This window comes from Tamandua tetradactyla, chromosome 3, assembly GCF_023851605.1.
Source record: "Tamandua tetradactyla isolate mTamTet1 chromosome 3, mTamTet1.pri, whole genome shotgun sequence".
NCBI lineage: Eukaryota > Metazoa > Chordata > Mammalia > Pilosa > Myrmecophagidae > Tamandua > Tamandua tetradactyla.
The window spans coordinates 118723954-118747625 of record NC_135329.1 but is presented as its reverse complement, the minus strand read 5'-3'; the positions used below and the strand labels follow the sequence as shown (position 1 = coordinate 118747625).

At 35.4% G+C, this 23672-nt stretch overlaps 1 protein-coding gene across 3 annotated transcripts in view; it reads right to left on the bottom strand.

The window, feature by feature from the left end:
- The window catches only part of EPC2 (enhancer of polycomb 2), a 227003-nt gene that overhangs the window by 30987 nt on the left and 172344 nt on the right, over nt 1–23672 (bottom strand). For all 3 annotated transcript variants that reach the window (XM_077153746.1, XM_077153745.1, XM_077153747.1), the window contains 3 exons: nt 9484–9690; nt 2315–2463; nt 1470–1602 (listed from right to left, as the gene is read on the bottom strand). In XM_077153746.1, coding sequence (XP_077009861.1) covers nt 1470–1602; nt 2315–2463; nt 9484–9690 — 489 coding nt within the window. The remainder of the gene's footprint in view (nt 1–1469; nt 1603–2314; nt 2464–9483; nt 9691–23672) is intronic.

Below are 23672 nucleotides of genomic sequence, written 5' to 3'. Positions count from 1 at the left end.
TTTCTTAAGATTGGTAACCAACTTACACAAGTGTTCAGAAAATGGGTTGATAAATAGAGACAGACAGATCAACAGATATAGCAAGTATGGCAAAATTTTAAATTGATGGATATGGATACCTGGGGGTAGGTGGGTAATACTGGAGTTCTCTGAATGTGTTTTGTATTATTTTTTTAACTGTCTTGGTAAGTTTGAAAGCAGTTCAAAATAAAAAGTTTTAAAAAGAAGAAGAAAAATACAACTTCTTAGAAACTTTTCATATTTTAGGGAGGCATGTGACAAAATAAATATAGTCAACTATGTATCAGTGGAGTATGACAACAATGGATGCAACTGTATCTCTAAGGTTAGTACTTAGGCTGTCTATCCTTAGAGAAGTTCTAATATAAGAATCAATATATAATAAAGGCTTATTTTGTAGGAATTTTGGATTAAAATTATTAATCTATGTCTACAAATCATATACCTAGGAAACTTATTTATATAAAGTGGGTTTTTTCAAAATAACTTACATAATGACACGTGTTGCATTGATAGCATTTTGGCTATAGAAGCAAGTGTGATTTAAATGGAATTAGGTGGATAGCTACATGCCTGTGATTAAGAACTTTGGTATTTGAATTAATAAGTTGAATAAAAGAGGACTCTACCTGGTCCACTTTCTCCCTTGACCTTTAAGAATGAACCCATGAAAAATGAGGATGAGTTTTTAAAAGATGAATTTTCCACAAACACCCTAAGTCACCTTTTTTCTCTAATGCTGTGTAGCACCACTGTAGCACCATTTGTTGATTTTTTTTTTTTTTTTTTTGAAGTACACGGGCCAGGAATCTAATCCAAAGTCTCCCACATGGCAAGCAAGAATTCTACCACTGAACTACCCTCGCACTCTGCTAAGTCACTTTTTAAATCCTGCTATATAGTCAAGCACTATTGTCTAGATGCTTCAGTCAATACTAGAAGAAACTGTGGTCCAGAAGTTAGAGGACTATCTTAAAGTCACTCTGCTGGACAGTGGCTGACAAATGCTGGCTCAGGCAAAATGATGACACCAAGAGCAACTTTTAACAGTCTCAATGAAGAAAGCTTTAATTTTAGATTTTAATGCCTGCCACTACAATGAAGGGCTGTTAAAGTTAATGATGATAACCAAACTTTAATTAATCTCTCCAGGGAAGTAGATAGTATAATGGAAAGTGCATAACTTTGGCGTTAAAACTGGCTTCAAACCTTTAATCTGCTATTTACTGGATATACGATATAGAAGTCATGCAGTAGAATCTTTCTTAAAGGATTGTTATAAAGAGTAATGGGTCATTTATGTAAAAACTACTAGCAAAGGGCTGGCAAATAGTAAGTACTAAATGTAAATTCTTTTTTTCTTAATCAAACTATATTAAGACAACTGCTGAAATCAATAATTAACTGATCGATATTATCTTATGTGCTTCTCCCCAGAATTTAGTCACCTTAGTTTTACATTCTTGAACTTTGTGATGATTTCCATTATGAAGAGTTGCTGGAGTGGCATATAACTCTTTTTCTGATCTACTGATTTTCACTTCATTAAGGATTTCACCACCATAGTCTCCCAAATGATACCTTGAAAAGGTAACAAAATAAAAGGACATGTGGCACAGTTCAAAAAATAATGAAAGAAAAATCAATGATATCTCAACTAATTGGAACATAAGCAATCAAATAGAGCCCACAATTAATCAGATCGTTTTTAAAAGAGTAAATATACAGAGATTAAAGAAGCTCATATTTAGATTTAGTAAAAACAAAAAAACAAAAACAAAAACTTCTAAGGTTCACAGAAGACTAATTTCCTGTATACTTTATATTATCAAGCATTGGCAAATGATGTTTAGAATGCTTACCTCAGGAATAACACAAAGTTTTGTTAGGTTTATTATAGTCTATTTTAATTATACAGGAAAATGACTATTACATTTCAGAACACATATCAAAAAGAATGGAAACAAGAGGTATTTTCTACCTAGTGAGAAAATAAAATCAATTAAACATTCATTTCCTTCAAGTTTTGTTTAACAGAAATTTTAACACAGAGAATTGGACAAAAGGATCTCTAGGTTTGTTTCTAAATAAGCATGTGATTCTGCAAAAAAAAAAAAATTTGTGTATTAAAGGATCTATACCATACACACACAAATTTACAATCCAAGTTGATCAACTAGTACAAATAATTTTCAAAAAAATGTAAATTTTCTTAGAGAATCAATACGTCATCATAAATTTAGCAAAAAAAGGTCATTTTGTTACATTTTGCCCAATATTAGGTTAAAGTTACCTTTTTTCCACAACTTCTAAGGTTAAGTGCAGTAATTCTCGTTTTGTTTTCTCTCTTCTCTTAATCATTTCCAAAATTGTTATGGCTCTACTAAACTCCCGTCTCAGTTTCAACATCTTTTCATAAGAGGCCTCATCATTCTTACGATTCTATTAAAAACAATAATTTTATAAGAATAAACAACCGAATTTATCCACATTTCCACCTTCATTCAAAAATACAAGAGCAGACCCAAGTTCACTCTATGTAGATAATATCTACACAGCAATTATATAAGGGAACCTATCTATTTGGTACTCTGAAAATACAAGTACAAGTAAGTATCTCATAATTATTCATTTAAAAATGCTGACAGGTATTACAAAAGATGGAATGGAATAGAAGGAAAAATTCTAATGTGTGTGGTCACTTAAGCAAATACAAAAATACCCACCTAAAACAAAACTAGTGTATTAGAAAATGCAACCCATTCATATTGAGGCAAGGTATTTTTCCATTGACAGAGAGAAATAGTTCTGTCAAGATCATGGTACCTAAAAATGGCCAAAACAAGTCTTTGTCCATTCATCCATCTCTGTAACTGGGAACTCAAAGGCTGAATATGCTACAATGTAAAGCAATGTCAAGACAAGCTTCACATCAAAAACAGATAAAAATTGAAAGCAGGATGTCAAACATCTCAAGAAATAGGATTATCATGCTTCAATATAGTATCTCACTGCAGAACAGAAAAGAGATAGAGTGAAAATTCTAAATTTCAGAGTACTATTAAAAAATTCTTACTTTTAAGCATAAGCAGTAACTTTAACTAACTTACAAATTGGAAGTTCTGTTTAATAACTAGAGCAGGCTCAATTGTACTTACTTTAGATCAAGCATTGAATTATTTGGTCAAAAATATAGCTACTCCTATCCCTTAATGTATGTGTCTAGACAGAAGAACACTTAAGTCACTCCATCCTTGAGTCAATAAAACAAACAAACAAATAAACAAATAACTACAAAAAAGAAAGCCAGAGGTTTCATATTGGAAGATCATAAAAGAGGAAATAGAAATAGTAAAAGATCCAAAGATTTACTCTTTTCTTTTGTGTATAGCTTTCCTGCCTTTGGAAAATAATCATCACCTATTAAAAATAATCAAAACTAAGTTTCATTAAGATATTGCATACAGAACATTCAAAAATGCTATGTTGTCACTAAACCATTCCTTTATATAATCAAAAGGAGATTAATATGTTTTTTATTTGGTACCAAACGATGAAAGACAAATCTAAAGTATAGTTTTAAGCAATTTGGGGGTGGGTAGTAAATAGGCAGCAACAATACCTGCCAATTAAAAAAAAACTAGCAGTACCAACAGCAAAATGTAAGTGTGCCCACTTTGTGTAGGGTATTGCATATGCTCTCTATGCTCAAGAGGTTTTAAAGTCTAATAAAAATGAGAGTATCAGAAAATGAAAAATAAAACAAGGTTAGATGCTAGGTGACAGTTAATATTCAAAAGTGCACTAGGGCCTTCTAATATTGCCCCCCACCCTGCACCTTCAGTAAGTGTTCCTATACACTTCTGCCTTATCATATTCATTTCTTGTTCTCTTTAGGCCTACAATTAACTTTCTTTTTATTTTTTTTACATGGGCAGGCACTGGGAATCGAACCCAGGTCCTCTGGCATGGCAGGCAGAGGCCCGCCTTTAACTTTCCTTTTCATCTCTTTCTTCTCTCCGTCTTCCTTTCTACTCTTCCTGTTTCCACTTATTTTGAAATAATTTCAGATTTATAAAAAAGTTACAAAAATAATACAAAGAAAACCCATTTATCTTCACCCAGATTCCCTGAAGGTTAATTACCATGTTGGCTTTATATATGTTGCAGATACAATGTCCCTTTATACCCAAACATTTTAGTGTGTATTTCCTAAAAACAATGGCATTCTCTTACATAACCACAGCACAATTACAAAAAAATCAATACATTAACATCAATATAATCCTGTTAGCCAATTTACAGACCTTATTCATAGCTCACAAATTATTCCACTAATGTCCTTTACAGCAACAATTTTCTCTCTGTATGTAAATTAGCAATATATGTTTTCTTTTTTGTGGTCTAGGATCTGTTCCAGATTTACAAAGTACTTCTAGCTGTCAGGTCTCTTTAATCTCCTTTAATCTGGAATAGTTCCTTCATTTTTCTGTGGTAATCATGACTCTGGCATTTTTTAAGAGGTCATCTATTTTTGCGTAAAGCCCCTCAATTATTGTGTTTATGTGTGTTTTTCTATAATTAAATTTAGGTTATGCATTTTTGGAAGGACTACCACAGAAGTGATGTTGTGTGCCTCTCATATCATACTTAGAGGTAAATGATATCTATTTGGCCTATTACTGCTGATGTTAAGTTTTTTTTTTTATTGTATAAGATAACATATACACAAAGCAAAGAAGGAAAAAAGCAATAGTTTTCAAAGCACTCTTCAACAACTAGTTACAAGACAGACCCTAGAGTTGTCATGGGTTACCTACCATACAATCATCTCAGATTTTTCTTTCTAGCTGATTCATAATATAGGAGGCTCGAAGGAATATTTTTTTTATCAGCACAATCAACTGTCTTTTTCCCTTTTTGTGAAAAATAACATATACAAAAAATAGCAATATATTTCGAAGCACAGCACAACAACTAGCTGTCAAACAGATTTCAGAGTTTGGTATGGGTTACAATTCCACAATTTTACTTCTAACTGCTCTAAGATACTGGAGACTAAGAAAAATAGCAATTTAGTGATTCAGCAATCATATTCATTTGTTAAATCCTACCTTCTCTATCTAACTCCACCATCACCTCCACCATTCTTTAAGGATATTTGGGCTATAGCCATTCTAACTTTTTCATGTTGGAAGGGGCTATCATTAATATGGGGTAGAGAGATATAGGGAGATGGAACTATCTGATGTTCTGGAGAGGCTGGGTGCTCTAGGTTTCAGGACTTATCTGGTTCAGGGACCCATGTGGAGGTTATAAGTTCCTGGAAAATTACCCTAGTGCATGGAACCTTTGCAGAAACTTATATAACACTTTAGGATTGGCTGGAATGGTTTTGGTTGGGGTTTGGCAAGTTATGATAGGTGGCAATGTCTAACTGAAGAGTGCATAAGAGTGAACTCCAGAGTAGCCTCCCTCGACTCTATTTGAACTCTCTCAGCCACTGATACCTTATTTGTTATATTTCTATCTCCCTGTGTGGTCAGGATGGCATTGCTGATCCCATGGTGCCAGGGTCAGACTCATCCCTGGGAGTCAGTTGATGTTAACTTTCATCATTTGATTGAGAATGTATCTGCCAGGTTTCTCTAGTCAAGTTACTATTTTTTTCTTTTTTAATTAATAAGTATGTTGTGGGACTATGTAAATATACTGTTTCTTATCCAATCTCGAGCCCATTAATTTAATATCCACTAATTCTAACTTTTGACTGAAATTATTGCTACAATGGTTGCCAAATGGTAATTTTTAAACTTCATTATTCTTTCTACATTTGTAAGTTGTAATTCTGTAAGAAAAAGATTTTTCCTTCACTTCCATCATCCATCCATCCATCTCAATAGACACATGAGTTATTTTACCTTATTGGTTATAATCTGTTATTGTCACTTTTTATTTTGATGCTCAAATTTTCCCAGGCTTGACCAGTGGGAGTCACTGTTCAAGTTGGATTATGCCTTTTTAACATGGCTCCAACATCCTTCATTCATGTCCTTATTTTCTGACATAGCAGAATATTCCAGGTTTATCTTTATATACTTTCCAAGCTCCATACCTGGAATCAGCCATTTTCTCAAGAAGACGTGGTTCCTTTTCATGGAAAATGGTATTTAAAATCAAGATCTGCATGTCCTAACGCTGAGTGAAATAAACCAGACACAAAGGGATAGATACTACATGACTTCACTATTATGACCTTGATAAGTAAACTCAGAGACTTATAATATAGAATATAAGGGATGTAGAGATACACAGAAGCTAGAGATGGGAGAACGTTCCTAATGAAGTTGAATTTAAATGTATGGGAATAGATAGAAGTGACGGTAGTTCAGTAGTGGGTATTCATAAGTACTATTGCCATAGTGAAGGTGAATATGATCGAAAGGCATTGTATAGAGCCATGTTTCCTACCAATTAACACTATAAATATGAGTAAGTTCTTGCATGAACTACTTCAAGGGTATGAATCATGAAAAAGTCAGAATGGGCATAGCCCAAATACCCCTAAAATTCGGAGAAGGATCAAAGGAGACAGAGGAGTTACAACATAGAAGACAGGATTTAACAAATGAGTATGACTGCTGAATCATTATATTGATATTTCTTTTAGTCTCCAGTGTCTTGCAGCAGCTAGAAGGAAAGAAACTAAAATTGTGGAACTATAACCCATATCAAACTCTGAAATCTGTTCTATAACTACTTGTTACAATGTACTTCGAAATTTATTCCTTTTTTTGTATATATGTTACATTTCACAACAAAAAAGTGTAAAAAAAAAAAAAAGATCTGCATGTCCACTGTTCAGGTATCACTGCTTCTAGACCCTCTCAGTGAACGGTGCAACAGAAGTATGTGTATAATATATGTACATACATACACACAGAGTTCTATAACTATTTTTGGCTCTATCAATATTATAAAAACCATGAGTTCATACTAATATCTTTTCTATTCTTTTGAGACAGATCTACTCCTTGCATTTAAACCTATCTACCTTCTTGCCCCTTCCTCACAAATGTCTTTAATCCTTTCTTCTTATTCCAGTTACATTTTATAATTCTGTGTCTACTGCCAAATTCCTAGGTCATTGTTCACAAACTGCTGCACTTAGAATTAACTGTAACTGTTTTTACAGCCAAGGATGATCACAGGTGATTGCTATGCACAGCCAGAACTGAGAATTAAGACCCTCAGAATTTCCTCTTTCGATTCTCTATCTTACATCTTTTGAGTCACATAAAAGGAAGACAGCTTTTCTGTACAGCCAGCAGAGACACTAATAATTCTGCCTATGGGGTTAAACATATTAAGCAGATATGGTGACTCAGGATTCCCTCATCAGTGCATTCAGACAAGCTGGTGCTTTAAAAGTATCTCACTTAAGAACGTCCTAAAGTACCTAAACTTAAGAACTCCCAAATCAAACAATAATTTAGTGAACTGAAATTAAATTGTAGATTAAAAAGCAAATATTTCAGGAGTTCTTAGCCTATGCATCAGCCATACAAGTGTTGTTAAGTTTGTGGAAACAAACAAGGAAACAGAGAGCTTTTGACAGCTGTATTCATTTTTGTATACCCTAATGCTTGCCTACTTTCAGAACACTTAGGAAGTAGTGTTTCTTTTTCACTGCTTTCCCATTTTTCTTTTTTGAAACATACATAAATATTTCTGACTGATCGCACCACAGAATGATGGGGAGTAGTCTTTGGTTCTACAATTGAAGGCAGAGAGGAATAAAGAGTAGAAAGCATTAGAAAATAAAATCTACCACTCTACAGAGGACGATAAAAATAACAGGTAAGAGAAACGGCAGGAAACAGAGAATCTGGGAATGAAGACTGACTATTATTACAGAGTCAAAGGGCCTAAACACAGGAACTAGATACTAGTAATTCTCAGTATGCCCTGGTTAGAAAACATCAATTAAACTTATTTAAGAATAAGACGTATTTAAAAATGCATAATATTGTATGCCCAGAAATACTGCCAATTACAAATACAGCAAACACATTAATTAAAGGATGTCCAATAGTACTTTTACTTCAAAAGACATCTCTAACAGTCTATGTTTGCAATATACCTAAATTAACTACATTTCTTTTAAAAAGCAATTGGTGGAGGTGGGATAGGGGTAGGATGAGAATGAGGAGTTAATGCTTACTGAATGCAGTTTCTGTTTGGGTTGATAGAGAAGTTTTGGTAAAGGATGGTAGTGATGGTAGCAAGACATCATGACAGTAATTAATACCACTCAATTTATATTTGAAATTGGATAAAATGGGAAATTTTATGTTGTATAAGTGTTGCCACAATAATGATTTAAAAATAAAAAAGCAACTGATAATTCAGATTTTTCAATGGTTCATCAAGCCTCTCCTTCTTTGTGCCTAATAGACCACATTTGAAAAATTTTACTTATTTCACTGCAATCTTTTTTAAGTAAGGCTAAACCTTCATAAAGTATTTTAGATTTCCTCAGTTAAGAACTAGAATGCCAATTTTAAAATTCAGCCTGGGTTAGGAAATGTTATCTAGACATGGGAAATCCATCCTATGATGTTTTAAGAAAATCATATCCATAAGAAAGAACTGTAGAAGCTCTAGTTATTAATGACTGGGAAAATATACTGTCCCTGGCAGCTGTTATGCTTCACAGCTGTTACATTAACAGCTGACAAAGACAATCTTTTCATGTTTGGAGAAATAAGAATTCAGAGAAAATAGCTCATCTCCAAATAGAATTCTTCATGGTTTTTACATTTATAATTTTCCTGATATTTTGCAACCTTAGAGAATGTGATATCATGTGCGGTGTTACTGTTATGATAAATGGAAGACAGTGATCTTGTGATTTTTCTACCCCATCCCTGAAATAATGCTTACTCTATACCACATCATTCCACAGTATAAGATCCTATTTCTCTTACTTAAAATTCTGGCTCACGGCGCTTCTGAAAGCAAGATGGGAACATGTTCATCTATTTGAAATCTAACACAACTGACAAAGCAGAAAAGGAAAGAAAGATTCCACTGTATTACTTTTTGCTGCTGGTAGAAAAAGCTTAAAAATGAACCTTTCCCCACTTCCCATGACCCCATAATAGTTAGGGGCAGGAGAGTCCATTTTTACCTGAAAGAATTAGAATCTAGCTTCAAAAGAACTTTGAGCTTTTAAGTACCCCCAAAGAAAAAGTAGTATTATTTCAAACTATCAGTTTCCCAAACAGGGTGGATGCAAGATAGAATATATGGTTTACTGAAAAACTCAAAACTTCTGAGGTTCGTAAGGACACATAATTTCTTATATAATTTCAACTACAAGCTTAAAATGAGCAGAAATGAACTACTGATCTTAAATACCGTTAAACAACATTCAATTAAATCTAATTTGCACATTACCTTTCGAGTCTGCATTTTCTCTGTTCTCCTCCGAAAGGCAACATAGGGGTCATTGTTGGTAGAGCCATCTCTTTTCTCTTGCTTTATCTGAGGAATGAGGGATGGCCCCCTACAGTTTTTACGTTTTCTCACCCAGTAGTCATATACAGCTTTAATAAGATAATCATCCTCATTTAGCAGCAGTTTTGCTTCTTGAAGTGTTACAAGCTAAATGAAAAATATGAAAAGTTATCAATGACAATGTCTGAAAAAGAGAAATCAAAGTTAAACTACACTTAGAGAAAAATATATGATCAGTTCTAACAATTATGATTAGGTATTACAATAGCAGGAGAAGACAGATTTCAATTCAACCTAACAAAGGATTTACTAATAAGGAGATATCCTTAAAAATAATATTTTGAGAAGTAGTGAGTTCCAAAACTCTGAAAATATTTAAGCAGTCTGGATGAAGGATAGTTGAGAAGACTACAACAGATTTACGCTTTGGGTAAGGCTTGGAGTAGAAGACATCCAAGGTCCTTCCCAGTTCTGATATTCTGTAATTCTATACACTCGAGGAGCACTAGTTTTTTATTCTACTAGCTTTTTTCTGCATTTTATGTTTTTGAAACAGAATATAGGAGATATAGATGGCTTTTTTTTTTAACCTACCTTCAAAATAAAAGGTAAATAGATATTCTCTAAGTTATGGCAACTTAATATACTATGCCTTTTTGGGAAGTGATATAGAAAAGGACAAACTTAGTATATCAGCAATCCTCTACCCAAGCTGATAAAATGACCAGGAAATAAAGTGATAGGAACATATCGCTCATTTAGCTAATGACATTGTTTTCCTAAGAGCACTGAAACTGGTGATCTCATAGTACCTACCTCTTCCCTATCAATGAAGCCAGCACAAAGGTGACATATATTAAATTACTGTTACTAAAATTTTGCTTGGTCACATGTTATCCTGCTCCTTGTGAAGTTCAGACAGGCACATCAGACCTAGCAGTGGACTTTAGAAATGATCATGGAGCTGGAGAACCATGTAGAAGTGATACTATATAAATATTTTTATTTCTATAATTTTAGAGAAAAGATTAATTTTCAAAATAAATTGAGATATCTCCTAAGAAATGTTTCCCTAGAACCTAGAAATGAAAGGAAAAAAATTTGCTTCTAAGATCAACTTCCAAATTGTTCTGAGTGTTCTATGAACTCATCTGAAAGAAGCAAGACTCAACAAATTTCTGATTTTTATCTGACTCCTCATGTTGGACTAACTTCATAGAATTAACACTCTGATAATCTGGACTTCAAGCCTTGTGATGGTGGTGTCTAGGAATAACAGTTGGATTCTTATCATAATGGCACATATGAATATGCTGACAACGTGAACTCAAGTATTTTAGTCCCCAGGACAATTATATTTAGTACAGTAAAATAATAAGAGGCTATTCTTTGGTTCCCCCAAAGTCTTGGGAGATGCAGCTTAAATACACCTGAGAGGCTGAGTAACTTGGTCTTTAAAGTGGAGGAACACAACCTGGAACATATACCAAACCAAAAGAACCAATATTTCTAAATATCCCCTTTAAATGGAACTTTCTACTGAAAACTGAAGTTCTTCTGGAATGGTAATGTAGATTCCAAAGTCTGTGAGGACAGTGGTAGAGTAAGAATTCAGCATTCTGGAGTTAGTAAAATTCTACCTCATGCTGACAGCAACACTGATAACGCTGCTGTACTCTGAGGAGCAGGGGAAATAATGCTATGATATGCAACTTGTGTTTCAATCTATGTGGTCATTCTGTTTCTGATAAAATTTAGTAACTATCACTAATTAAATCAAGAACTTAATCTCACATTAAAGTGAGCAGAAGGTAAAGAGTCTTTCACCAATCAACAGAATAGTAGTTGAGTTTCTTAAATAACAATACAATCAAATTAACACTGCTTTCTTGTCTCCCAAATGACATGTCAGGGAACTAAAACACTTGCTCAGATTTCTTTCTATATGCTTCCTGTTTACAATGTCCTATAGTCTTGCTGTTAAATGCCCTCTTAATATCTTGGGCAATAAGAACTAAACACACAGTCCAAAGGTAAACATCCCATGCTAACTGTATTTTCTTCCCCAAATTAACTGCTGTTTTTATGTTGTTATACAACAAATTTTTATTTTAGGGGATAATCTAGGTTTTAATGCATTCTGAAAAAATTATCTTTAGCTATTCTAAGGCAACTGGTACCACTGCATCTCTATTATCAGGGTGACAGCCTCAACTCATGTGGGCAAGAACTATCTGGAGATGAGTCGCAAATTATGTCACATGATTAAAAATCCACATAATCAGAATCTTACCACATTTATATACTACAGAAAAAGTTCTATCATTCACTACTTTATCTATCAGAAAAAACTGGAAGCTAGTTATTTTCCAGTCAGCTCTAAGTTGCTGATTTGCGTTATTTATTTTCGGGATGAGGAAATAAAAATTATTCTACCATTCAGGCTTTTCCTCTAGATTGCTATTAGCAACATGAGGGCAAAGACCATTTAGTTTGCTGATATAACCCAAACCAGAAGTCTAGCAATTTCAATAAATATATTGTGAATGCACAAATAAATTACATGTAAAATTCAATGTCTTTTACTTATAAAGTCAAATAATCAATAAGTACTCAATAATCAATTACTACAAGCCTGTCAACTGTGAAGAATTTAAGGAAAAAACTCTAAGTTAGATGAATTCATTACCTATAGTAACTCACAATAGGCTGTAAAGGCAAGAGAAATATAAACTAAACACTAAGAGAAAAATGTGAGAACTCTGGTATTGAGTATAAGTGCAGTAAGATATAGAGTGAAAAAGAAATTCCATGAGAGAACTTGTGTTTCTTTTCAATGTTCATAAGTGACCTTTCCCTCTGCTACCTTCTTTCCTTTTTCACTTGGCTTCTTTCAAATCTAATGGTTTATCATATCCATAATAACCCACACACTAGAAAAAAAAGTCAGGTTTCTGAGTACCTGAAGTCTTCAAATTTAATTCAAAACGGGTCAAATGATCACCTTTCACCGTATAGTCTCCCAAAATGAATGACGACAGCTCAAAATCAACCCAATGAAATTGTGATGTGACCATTAAAAAAGTTAGCTATGGAAACATTCTTACTGAATGACCTCTAATTTACACAATGCCACAAAATTATGGAAAAAACAATCTAAGAAGAAAAACATCAGCCCTTCAATGAGGTTAAAATGTGCAGTTATTCAGAGTATTCTATAAATATTAAATTAAGATAATGCATTATTTTCATCAAAGATTTAGAAAAGAAAAAATAACTTCAATTACAGCAACAAAGATTTAGTAGAATCATAAAGTTCTCTTGCCTTTGGGCAAGCACTCAAATAAGAACCATGCACTATTTTTTCAAGGAGTAGCTGCCCAAATCAAAAAAGAAAATACCTGTTGAAATTCTAAGACTGTTAAATGGTACATCTAAATAAATAAGCTTTTCTCGTTCTATTAATTTCAATGGTAAAATTCAGACTATTCCACTTATCTCTATGCTTGAGATGACTTTTGGGAGGATACGTTTATCAAGTCATTCTATCCTGCTATGTTTCCTTCCACTATAGTTTGACTTTAAAAAAATATTTTATTGAGAAATCTTCATACATAGACATTCCACACATGATGTACATAAACAATAGCTCACAATATCATCACATAGTTGCATATTCATTACCATGACCATTTTTTACAACATTTGCATCACTCTAGGAAAATAAATAAAAAGAAAAATCTCATACACACCACACACCTTACCCCTCCCTATCACTGACCACTGTATTGCCCTCTACCCAATTTATTTTACCCTTTGTTTCCATATTAGTTATTTTTTTATCCACATTTTTTAAACTCATCTGTCCATACCCTGGATAACAAGAGCACCAGACACAGAGCTTCAACAATCACACAGTCACACTGCAAATGCTCTATCTTTATACAATTATCATCAAGGTCAATGAACACAGCTAGTTCATTGCCTTTTTTTAGTTTTTTTATTAATCAAAAAAAAGAAAAGAAATTAACGCAACATTTAGAAATCATTCCATTCTACAAATGCACTCAGTAATTCTTAGTATCATCACATAGATGTATGATCATCATTTCTTAGTACATTTGCATCGCTTTAGGAAAAGAACTAGCAAAACAGCAGAAAAAGATATAGAATGTTAATATAGAGAAGAGAATTAAAATAATAATACTAATAAAATACATATATCTATATATAAAGGAAAAAGAAAAAAACAAAAACAAAAGATACCAACACACATACAAACAAAAAACCATATTTCAGGTGCAGCTTCATTCAGTGTTCCAACCTAGTTACATTACACCTAGGTATTATTGTGCTGTCCATTTTTGAGTTTTTGTATCTAGTCCTGTTGCACAGTCTGTATCCCTTCAGCTCCAATTACCCATTATCTTACCCTGTTTCTAACTCCTGCTGGTCTCTGTTACCAATGATATATTCCAAGCTGATTCTCGAATGTCGGTTCACATCAGTGGGACCTTACAGTATTTGTCCTTTAGTTTTGGGCTAGACTCACTCAGCATAATGTTCTCTAGGTCCATCCATGTTACTACATGCTTCATAAGTTTAGTCTGTCTTAAAGCTGCATAATATTCCATCGTAGGTATATGCCACAGTTTGTTTAGCCACTCGTCTGTTGATGAACATTTTGGCTGTTTCCATCTCTTTGCAATTGTAGATAATGCTGCTATAAACACTGGTGTGCAAATGTCCGTCTGTGTCTTTGCCCTTAAGTCCTTTGAGTAGATACCTAGCAGTGGTATTGCTGGGTCGTAATCCATTCTGCCATTCTACGTCTTTTGATTGGGAAATTCAGTCCATTAACTTTTAGTATTATTACTGTTTGGATAATATTTTCCTCTACCATTTTGGCTTTTGTATTATATATATCATATCTGATTTTCCTTCTTTCTACACTTTACTCCACACCTCTCTTTTCTGTTTTTTCGTATCTGACTCTAGTGCTCCCTTTAGTATTTCTTGCAGAGCTGGTCTCTTGGTCACAAATTCTCTCAGTGACTTTTTGTCTATAAATGTTTTAATTTCTCCTTCATTTTTGAAGGACAATTTTGCTGGATATAGGAGTCTTGGTTGGCAGTTTTTCTCTTTTAGTAATTTAAATATATCATCCCACTGTCTTCTAGCTTCCATGGTTTCTGCTGAGAAATCTACACATAGTCTTATTGGGTTTCCCTTGTATGTGACAGATTGTTTTTCTCTTGCTGCTTTCAAGATCCTCTCTTTCTCTTTGACCTCTGACATTCTAACTAGTAAGTGTCTTGGAGAACGCCTATTTGGGTCTATTCTCTTTGGGGTGCGCTGTACTTCTTGGATCTGCAAATTTAGGTCTTTCGTAAGAGTTGGGAAATTTTCAGTGATAATTTCTTCCATTGGTTTTTCTCCTCCTTTTCCCATCTCTTCTCCTTCTGGGACGCCCACAACACGTATATTTGTGCGCTTCATATTGTCATTCAGTTCCCTGATCCCCTGCTCAAGTTTTTCCATTCTTTTCCCTATAGTTTCTGTCTCTTTTTGGAATTCAGATGTTCCATCCTCCAGTTCACTAATTGTAGCTTCTGTCTCTTTAGATCTACCATTGTAGGTATCCATTGTTTTTTCCATTTTTTCTTCTTTGTCCTTCACTCCCGTAAGTTCTGTGATTTGTTTTTTCAGATTTTCTATTCCTTCTTTTTGTTCAGCCCATGTCTTCTTCATGTCCTCCCTCAATTTATTGATTTGGTTTTTGAAGACTTCTTCCATTTCTGTTCGTATATTCAGCATTAGTTGTCTCAGCTCCTGTATCTCATTTGAACTATTGGTTTGTTCCTTTGACTGGGCCATATCTTCAATTTTCCGAGCGTCATCCATTATTTTCTGCTGGTGTCTGGGCATTTGATCAGATTTCCCTGGGTGTGGGACCCAGCTGGTTGAAAGGTTTTTCTGTGAAATCTCTGGGCTCTGTTTTTCTTTTCCTGCCCAGTAGGTGGCGCTCGTGGCGCTCATCTGTCTGCACGGCAGTCGGCCCGGGAAACCGCGCGTGAAGGCGGGGGTCGCTGGCCGCCGCGGCTTGGGAGAGTGCCGGTCCTAATTGCCCAGCTGGCCCGAAACGCCAAGCGTGATGGGAGGGCCCCGCTATCCAACGTTCCCAGTCAGACCGGGGAGCCACGTGCGTGGAGGGGACCCCTGTCGCCAGCCGCCCCGGCCGGGAAAACGCGCGCCCCTCGAGTATCTCACCAGAGCGGATTCTCCCTGCCTGTTCAGCTGTTCCAGAGTGGGGTACGCTGTCTTTTTGGTCTCTGTCGTGACTCCGGGAGCTGTTTCGTATTGTTTCTGTTTCTTTAGTTGCTTTTCTGGAGGAGGAACTAAGACCCGCGCGTCTTACTAAGCCGCCATCTTCTCCGGAAGTCAGTTCATTGCCTCTTAACATTGCCAGCCCATTGCTGAATTACAGGGATCACCGAATAATGAAATCATAATGGTAAGATGATCAGAATAAAGCTTCTCTTCAATTCCATGAGCAATCTTCTGAGGTCTTATGAATTGCCAAAAGATACCTCAAATTATTATTTATAACAAAGTTTTAAATACTGACAGATTGCTGACATGTTGTAATTGACCTTCTCTACAGTGACAGAAATGACCCCCTCATCTTTTTTAATTTTTATTTTTTTTTAACTGTTTAATTGTATAAATATATAAAGCAAAGAAAAAAAAATCAATACTTTTCACAGCACTCTTCAACAGAAACCCCCACCCCCTTATTTATTTATTTTTTTCGTACGGGCAGGCACTGGGAATAGAACCTAAGTCTCCGCGTATGGCAAGCAAGAATCTGCCACTGAGCCACCATCGCACTGTACCCTCACCTTATCTTTTAAAAATACAGAATTAAAAACAAATCTGGTGGGAATTCCTCAAAATCAAATGCTTCTGTGCTGCAAAGGACTTTGTTAAAAAAGGTGAAGAGGCAGCCAACTCAATGGGAGAAAATATTTGAAAACCATGTATCTGATAAGTATTCAATATTCAGTATGTATAAAGAAATTCTAAAACTCAACAATAAAAGAACAAACAACCCAATTATAAAACGGGGAAAAGTTACGAACAGACATTATTCTCAAGAGGAAATACAAATAGCTCTAAAGCACAAGAAAAGATGTTCACATTCATTAGCTATGAGGGAAATGCAAATCAAAACCACAATGAGATATCATCTCACACCTCTATGAATGGCTGCCATTAAACAAATGAAAACTACAAATGTTGGAGAGGATGTGGAGAAATCAGAACATCTATCCACTGCTGGTGGGAATGTATAATGGCACAGCTGCTAGGGAAGACAGTTTGGAGGTTCCTCAGAAAACTAAATATCGAGTTACCCTATGACCCAGCAATTCTACTACTCAGGATATACCCAGAAAATCTGAAAGTAATGACATGAATAGACATTTGCACACCAATGTTCATAGCAGCATTATTCACAATTGCTAAAAGATGGAAACAATTCAAGTGTCTGTCATGAGATGAGTAGATAAACTGTGCTATATACATACAATGGAATAAGTAAGAAGCAGTAAGAGGAAATGAGGCCCTGAAGCATATAACACTGATGAACCTTGAGGACATAACGCTGAATGAAATTAGCCAGGCACAAAAGGATACAGACCATATGACTTAATGTGAACCCCCTAGAAAATGTGAACTCAAGACTCTTAAAAGCACTGGTTGCGAACTCCAATTCAATATCATAAAAAAGCTGTGAACTCTATATAATTTATAATGGCCTCATATATTTCATTGAATAGATGAACTGTACTTTTAAAAACCAATTTCCTATTGGTAGCTATTTCTATTTTTCTACTATTATAAACAGTGCTGTGGGGGTGGGGGGAAGGTGTATGGGAAACCAGTGGAGACAAGGTAAGAAAGAATAAAAACCTTGGCCTGGCCAGTTGTAGGACCTTAGCATAGCAGAAATCAGTGATGTTAAAGACATACTTGAGACTTCTGGGAATTGTTGTCTGACCATGGGCAAATTTTCTCCTCTGGTACTCAAACTCCCAATAAATGACAGCATTTATCTCCAATCACTGTAAGAATGCTATGAAATGATAGCTACAAATATGGTCACAGTATATTTATTCCTAACAGCCCCAAAGTGGAAACAGTCCAGGCTTACAACAATAGGAAAATAAATAAATAATTGATGGTAATTCTTAAAATTGAAAATTTCTAAATATTAAAAAGAATTAACTTCTGATATATTCTTATACTGAGTGAAAGTATTCTTATACTGAGTGAAAGAAGTTTCACCTAACAGTTCATAACGTATGATTTCCTAGAACATGAATCCCTAAAACATTAAAAAGTTATTCCCTTTGGGGAAAAAATAGAACACTAGATATCTTTGTAGAAATAGAGATCATATTGACAAGGTAGGTTTTTTGTTTGTTTAATATTTTCATTGATAAAATAACATACAAACACAGACATTCTTAACATACCAACATTCCATACTTGGTAGACAAGCAATGGCTCACAGTATCATCACATAGTTGTATATTCATCACTGTGATCATTTCTTAGAACATTTGCATCACTCAAGAGAAAGAAATAAAAAGAAAAAAAGAAAAAACCCATACACACCATACTTCTTACCCTCTCATTGACCAATAGTATTTCCATCTACCTAATATATTTTAACCTTTGTTTCCCCATTATTTATTTATTTTTTATCCATTTTTTTTATTCAACTGTCCATACCCTAGATAAAGGGAACATCAGACACAAGGTTTTCACAATCACACAGTCACACTGTAAATGTTATATCTTTATACAATCATCTACTGGAGCATAGCTCTACAGTTTCAGGTACTTCCCTTTAGCCACTCAAATACACCATAAACTGAAAAGGGATATTTATATAATACGTAAGAATAACCTCCAGGATAATCTCTCGACTCTGAAATCTCTCAGCCACTGACACTTTATTTTTTCTCATTTCTCTCTTCCCCCTTTGGTCAAGAAGGTTTTCTCAATCCCTTGATGCCAGGGCCCAGCTCATTTCGGGATTTCTGTCCCTGTTGCCAGGGAGATTCACACCCCTGGGAGTCATGTACCACGTAGGAGGGGAGGGCAGTGGGTTCCCTTACTGTGTTGGCTTAGAGAGGCTACATCTGAGCAACAAAAGAGGTTTCCAGAGGTTCCCACTGCTTGTGAGAGTATCAGAGATTCTCCAAATGAGGAAGCTTAATCTTTCCCCCTTTCTCCCCATTCCTCTAAGGGGACTCTGCAATACTTCTTTATTCATTGTCCAAATCACTCTGGGATTTATTGGGGCATCACAAACCTAAACTAACCAACAAAATCTCATGCCCTATTCAAGATTCCTTGTACTTACAATGTTCAACTGAACAGACCATAAAGTTAAATTAGGAAAAATATAAATTTTGCATCAAATAAACATCTCTCCCTTTAGTCTCACAGTGAAGTTGAAGTTTTAGTGAATGAATGCAATCAATCCTTTACCCAGTCTTCTGATATACCTTAGTCCTATTCAGATCAGTTTCATTCATATCTCTACTTGAATGTCTGATCATTTTTTTGAACTTTTTAAACTGTTCACAAGGTTGGTTTTGACATGAGAATACTTTATGTTGTAAGGGTCATTGGTCTGTAATTTGATAGACTTTGGAGTACATATGAGTACATATATAAATTTGTTAAAACTCATCACTTAAAATGTGTACTCAATTGTATGTAAATATTAAGTAAAATGAATAAACTAAAAACACTGAACTCAAAAAAAAAACAAAAAAAAGTGAAGATCCTTGACTTGTTCCTAATTGTAAATGAAAAGCTTCTAAAATTTCAGCAATAAGAATGATGCTTGTGCTAGTTTTTGGATATACACTTTTCAGATTAAGAAAGTTTCTTTGTATGGTTTAGTTTAAGACTTTAACATTTACTGAATGTTTAAAAAAAAGAAAAAATCTGGTTAAGACAACATTTCAAATAACTGAAATGGAAGAAAAATATTAAATTCAAATTGTTTTTATAATTAAATCATTTTATCATTATCTTATACAGTACAGGATACATTAAAACAGTATTATGTAGTTAGGCTCTTTGGGGCGGCTTCAAAAGATCTAGACCCAATTCCATCTTTAATATATAAATATTTAAAAGCCATAATAAATAACAATCCCATTTAAATAGGCTGTATGCTAAATTTAAACACACTAGAAACTTCCTCTCCCATGTAGGAATATATTAGCTGTTACTAAAGCACATGTGAACCACCTTTCACTTAATGCCACCCTGATTTGGTTTATCTGCTTGAGGTATGTTCCACTCACTAAGTGATTGTGAAATATTTAGTAAAACTGTTACCTACGGAATCTTGGGATGTAGACTACATATTTACTCAAATCACACTACGAGAAGAAATGTAGGACCTGACATTCTAGACAGAAGGAATAGCTTAGAGCTATAAAAGGGCACAGGACGTTAGAGAACCAGAGAGATGTCCAGAGCAGCAGGAGTGAAGGGAGATAATGAAGAGTAAAATGAAACAAGACTGCAGAGATAGGCTGGGGTCAGGTGGAACATGGATTTTGTGTGTGTGTGTGAAAAACAACACATATACAAAAAAAAATAATAAGTTTCAAAGCACACAGCAACAATTAGTTATAGGACATATTTCAGAATTTGGTATAAAATTTGGTATAGAATTTGTTCCTAGAGTTGGTAGGAATGGTTTTGGTTGGGTTTTTTTTTTTTTTTAATTTTTATTTATTTATTTATTTATTTTAAATTTTTTATTAATTAAAAATTTTCACAATTTTAGGTTTTTACCTTTAGCTGCTCCAAGACACTGGAGACTAAAAGAAATATTAATATAAATAATTCAGCAATCATACTCATTTGTTAAACCCTATCTTCTCTGTATAACTTCTACCTTTTCCTTAGATCTTTCTTCCAATCTTTATATAGAGTTATTTGGGCTATGCCCATTCTAACTTATTCAAATTGTAAGGGGCTGTTGAAAATATGGGATAGGGGGATGGAGCTAGTTGATGTTCTGGAGAGGCAGACCCTGTTGGGTTTCAGGACCTATCCGGTCTAGGGACCCATCTGAAGGTTGGAGGTTTCTAGAAAGTAATAATAGTGCATGGAACCTTTGTAGAATCTCAGATAAAGCCCTAGGTGTTCCTAGAGTTGGTAGGAATGGTTTTGGTTGGGGTTTTTTTTTTTTTAATTTTTATTTATTTATTTATTTTTAATTTTTTAGTAATTAAAAAAAATTACAAGAAACAAACATTCCCAACACATACACTCAGCAATTCACAATATCATCACATAGTTGCATATTCATCATCATGATCATTTCCCAGAATATTAGCATCAATTCAGAAAAAGAAATAAAAAGACAACAGAAAAATGTAACAAACAGAAAAAAAAAAATTTTTACAGGCCATACCCCTTACTGATCCCTTTTACTGATCACTAGCATTTCAAATTAAATCTATTTTAACATTTGTTCCCCCTATTATTTATTTTTATTCCATATGTTTCTCTCATCTGTTGACGAGGTAGATAAAAGGAGCATCAGACACAAGGTTTTCACAATCCCACAGTCACACTGTGAAAGCTATATCATTATACAATCATCATCAAGAAACATGGCTACTGGAACACAGCTCTACATTTTCAGGCAGTTCCCTCCAGCCTCTCCATTACATCTTGGATAACAAGGTGATATCTACTTAATGCATAAGAATAGCCTCCAGGATAACCTCTTGACTCTGTTTGGAATCTCTCAGCCATTGACAGTTTGTCTCATTTCACTCTTCCCCCTTTTGGTCAAGAAGGTTTTCTCAATCCTTTGATGCTAATTCTCAGCTCATTCTAGAGTTTTTCTCAATCCTTTGATGCTGAATCTCAGCTCATTCTGGGATTTCTGTCCCACGCTGCCAGGAAGATCCACACCCAAGGTAGTCATGTCCCACATAGACAGGGAGAGAGTGATGAGTCTGCTTGCTGTGTTGGCTGAAGAGAGAGGTTTGGTTGGGGTTTCACTAACAATGATAGGTAGCAATGTCTAGCTGAAGCTTGCATAAGAGTGGCCTCCAGAATAGCCTCTCAACCCTAATCAAAATCTCTCAGCCATTAATACCTGCTTTCCTGTTTTTGGTCAGGATGGCATTGTCCATTCCCTGGTGCCAGGGCCAGGCTCATCCCTGGGAGTCATGTCCCATGTAGGGTGGAGGGTAATGATTTCACTTGAAGAGTTAGGTTTGGAGAGAGAGAGAACACATTTTGAGCAATAAAAGAGGTCCTCGGGAAGTAACTCTTAGGCATAACCTTAGGTAGGCTAAGCTTCTCCACTACATACAAGCTTCATAAGAGCAAGCCTCAAGATCACGGACTCAGCCTACTGACTTTGGAGTCCATAATGTATGAGATAGCATCAGGGGGTTCCTCTGGAGGTAAAGTTTAACAAACAACTCCGTATTTTTTCTTCCATCCCTCAACTGACTCTGCCAATAATTTTTTTTTTTTTTTTTTTTAATACATGGGCAGGCACCAGGAATTGAACCCAGGTCTCTGGCATGGCAGGCAAGAGCTCTGCCACTGAGCCACTGTGGCCCACCCTGCCAATAATTTTTGATTGTCTGCTTAACATACTCTGGGATGTACACGGACATTACATTAAGCTATAAAGAATTACAGGCCCTCATTCCGATTCTGGGCTCCCTGTGTTTGGGTTGTTTAAATGATCCATTCAGATAGGCTGAGGAAACTGAGGTTTTGGGTGATGTGGATGACGATTTTTAGGGATGAATCCAGCTTTGGCACCATGGTTTCAACAATTCCATCCTGACCAAAAGGGGGAAAAGAAGTGTAACTAACAAATTATCAGTGGCAGAGAGAGTTCAAATAGAGTCAAGAGTTACTCTGGAGGTTGCTCTTACATAAACTTCAGTTAGACACTGCTACCTATCATTACCTGCCAAACCCGAACCAGGACCATTCCAACCAATCCTAAAGAACACCTAGGGCAATATATAAGATTCCACAAGGGTTCCATGCACCAGTGTAACTTTCCAGAAACCCACAACTTCCAGATGGGTCCCTGCACCAGGTAAGTCCTAAAACCTAGAGGACCTAGCTGCTCCAGAACATCAGATAGTTCTATCTTCCTACCCCATATTAGTGATAGACTCTTCCAACATGAAAAAGTTAGAATGGTCATAGTCCAAACACCCCTAAAGAAAGGGATAGAAAGATCGAAGGTGATGGTGGAATTATACAGAAAAGATAGGATTTAACAAATGAATATGGTTGCTGAATCATTACACTGATATCGCTTTTAGTCTTCAGTATCTTAGAGCAGCTAGAAGTAAAAACTTAAAATTGTGGAATTGTAACCTATGTCAAACTCTGAAATGTTCTACAACTAATTGTGGTGTTGTGCTTTAAAATCTACAGCTTTTCTGTATATACGTTATTTTTCACAAAAACAACAGAAAAAAGTTGATAATGGCGATAAAAAAATACTTAAGCCTTCTAGCCTCCTGTATTCTGGAGCAGTTGGAAGGAAAAATCTGAGATGATCGAATGGTAGCCCATGACAAACTCTAGGATCTGTCCTGTAACTACTGGTTGAAGAGTACTTTGAAAACTATTGCTATTTTATTTCTTTGCTTTGTATATATATGTTATGTTATATGATAAAAAGGCTAAAACCCTGGAAGATGGCGGCTTAGTAAGACGCGCGGATCTTAGTTTCTTCTCCAGGACACCTACTAGGGGAGTAGAAACAATACAGAAAGCGCCCAAAGCCACAACAGAGATAAAAAAGACAGCGTACCCCATCCTGGAACGGCTGGCTGGCTGAGAGAAGCAGCTCGGGTGAGATCGCCGAGGCGCGCGGGCCTTACCGGGCGGGGTGGCAAGCGGCCGGAGTTACTCCCTTCCCCCTTCCCGGGCCGGCTGGGAGAATTGGAGAGGCGGTCCCCTGAAACCAAGGCGGCTGGCGCCCACACCACGCGCAGCCCCCGGACCAACTGAGAGAATTGGATCGGAAA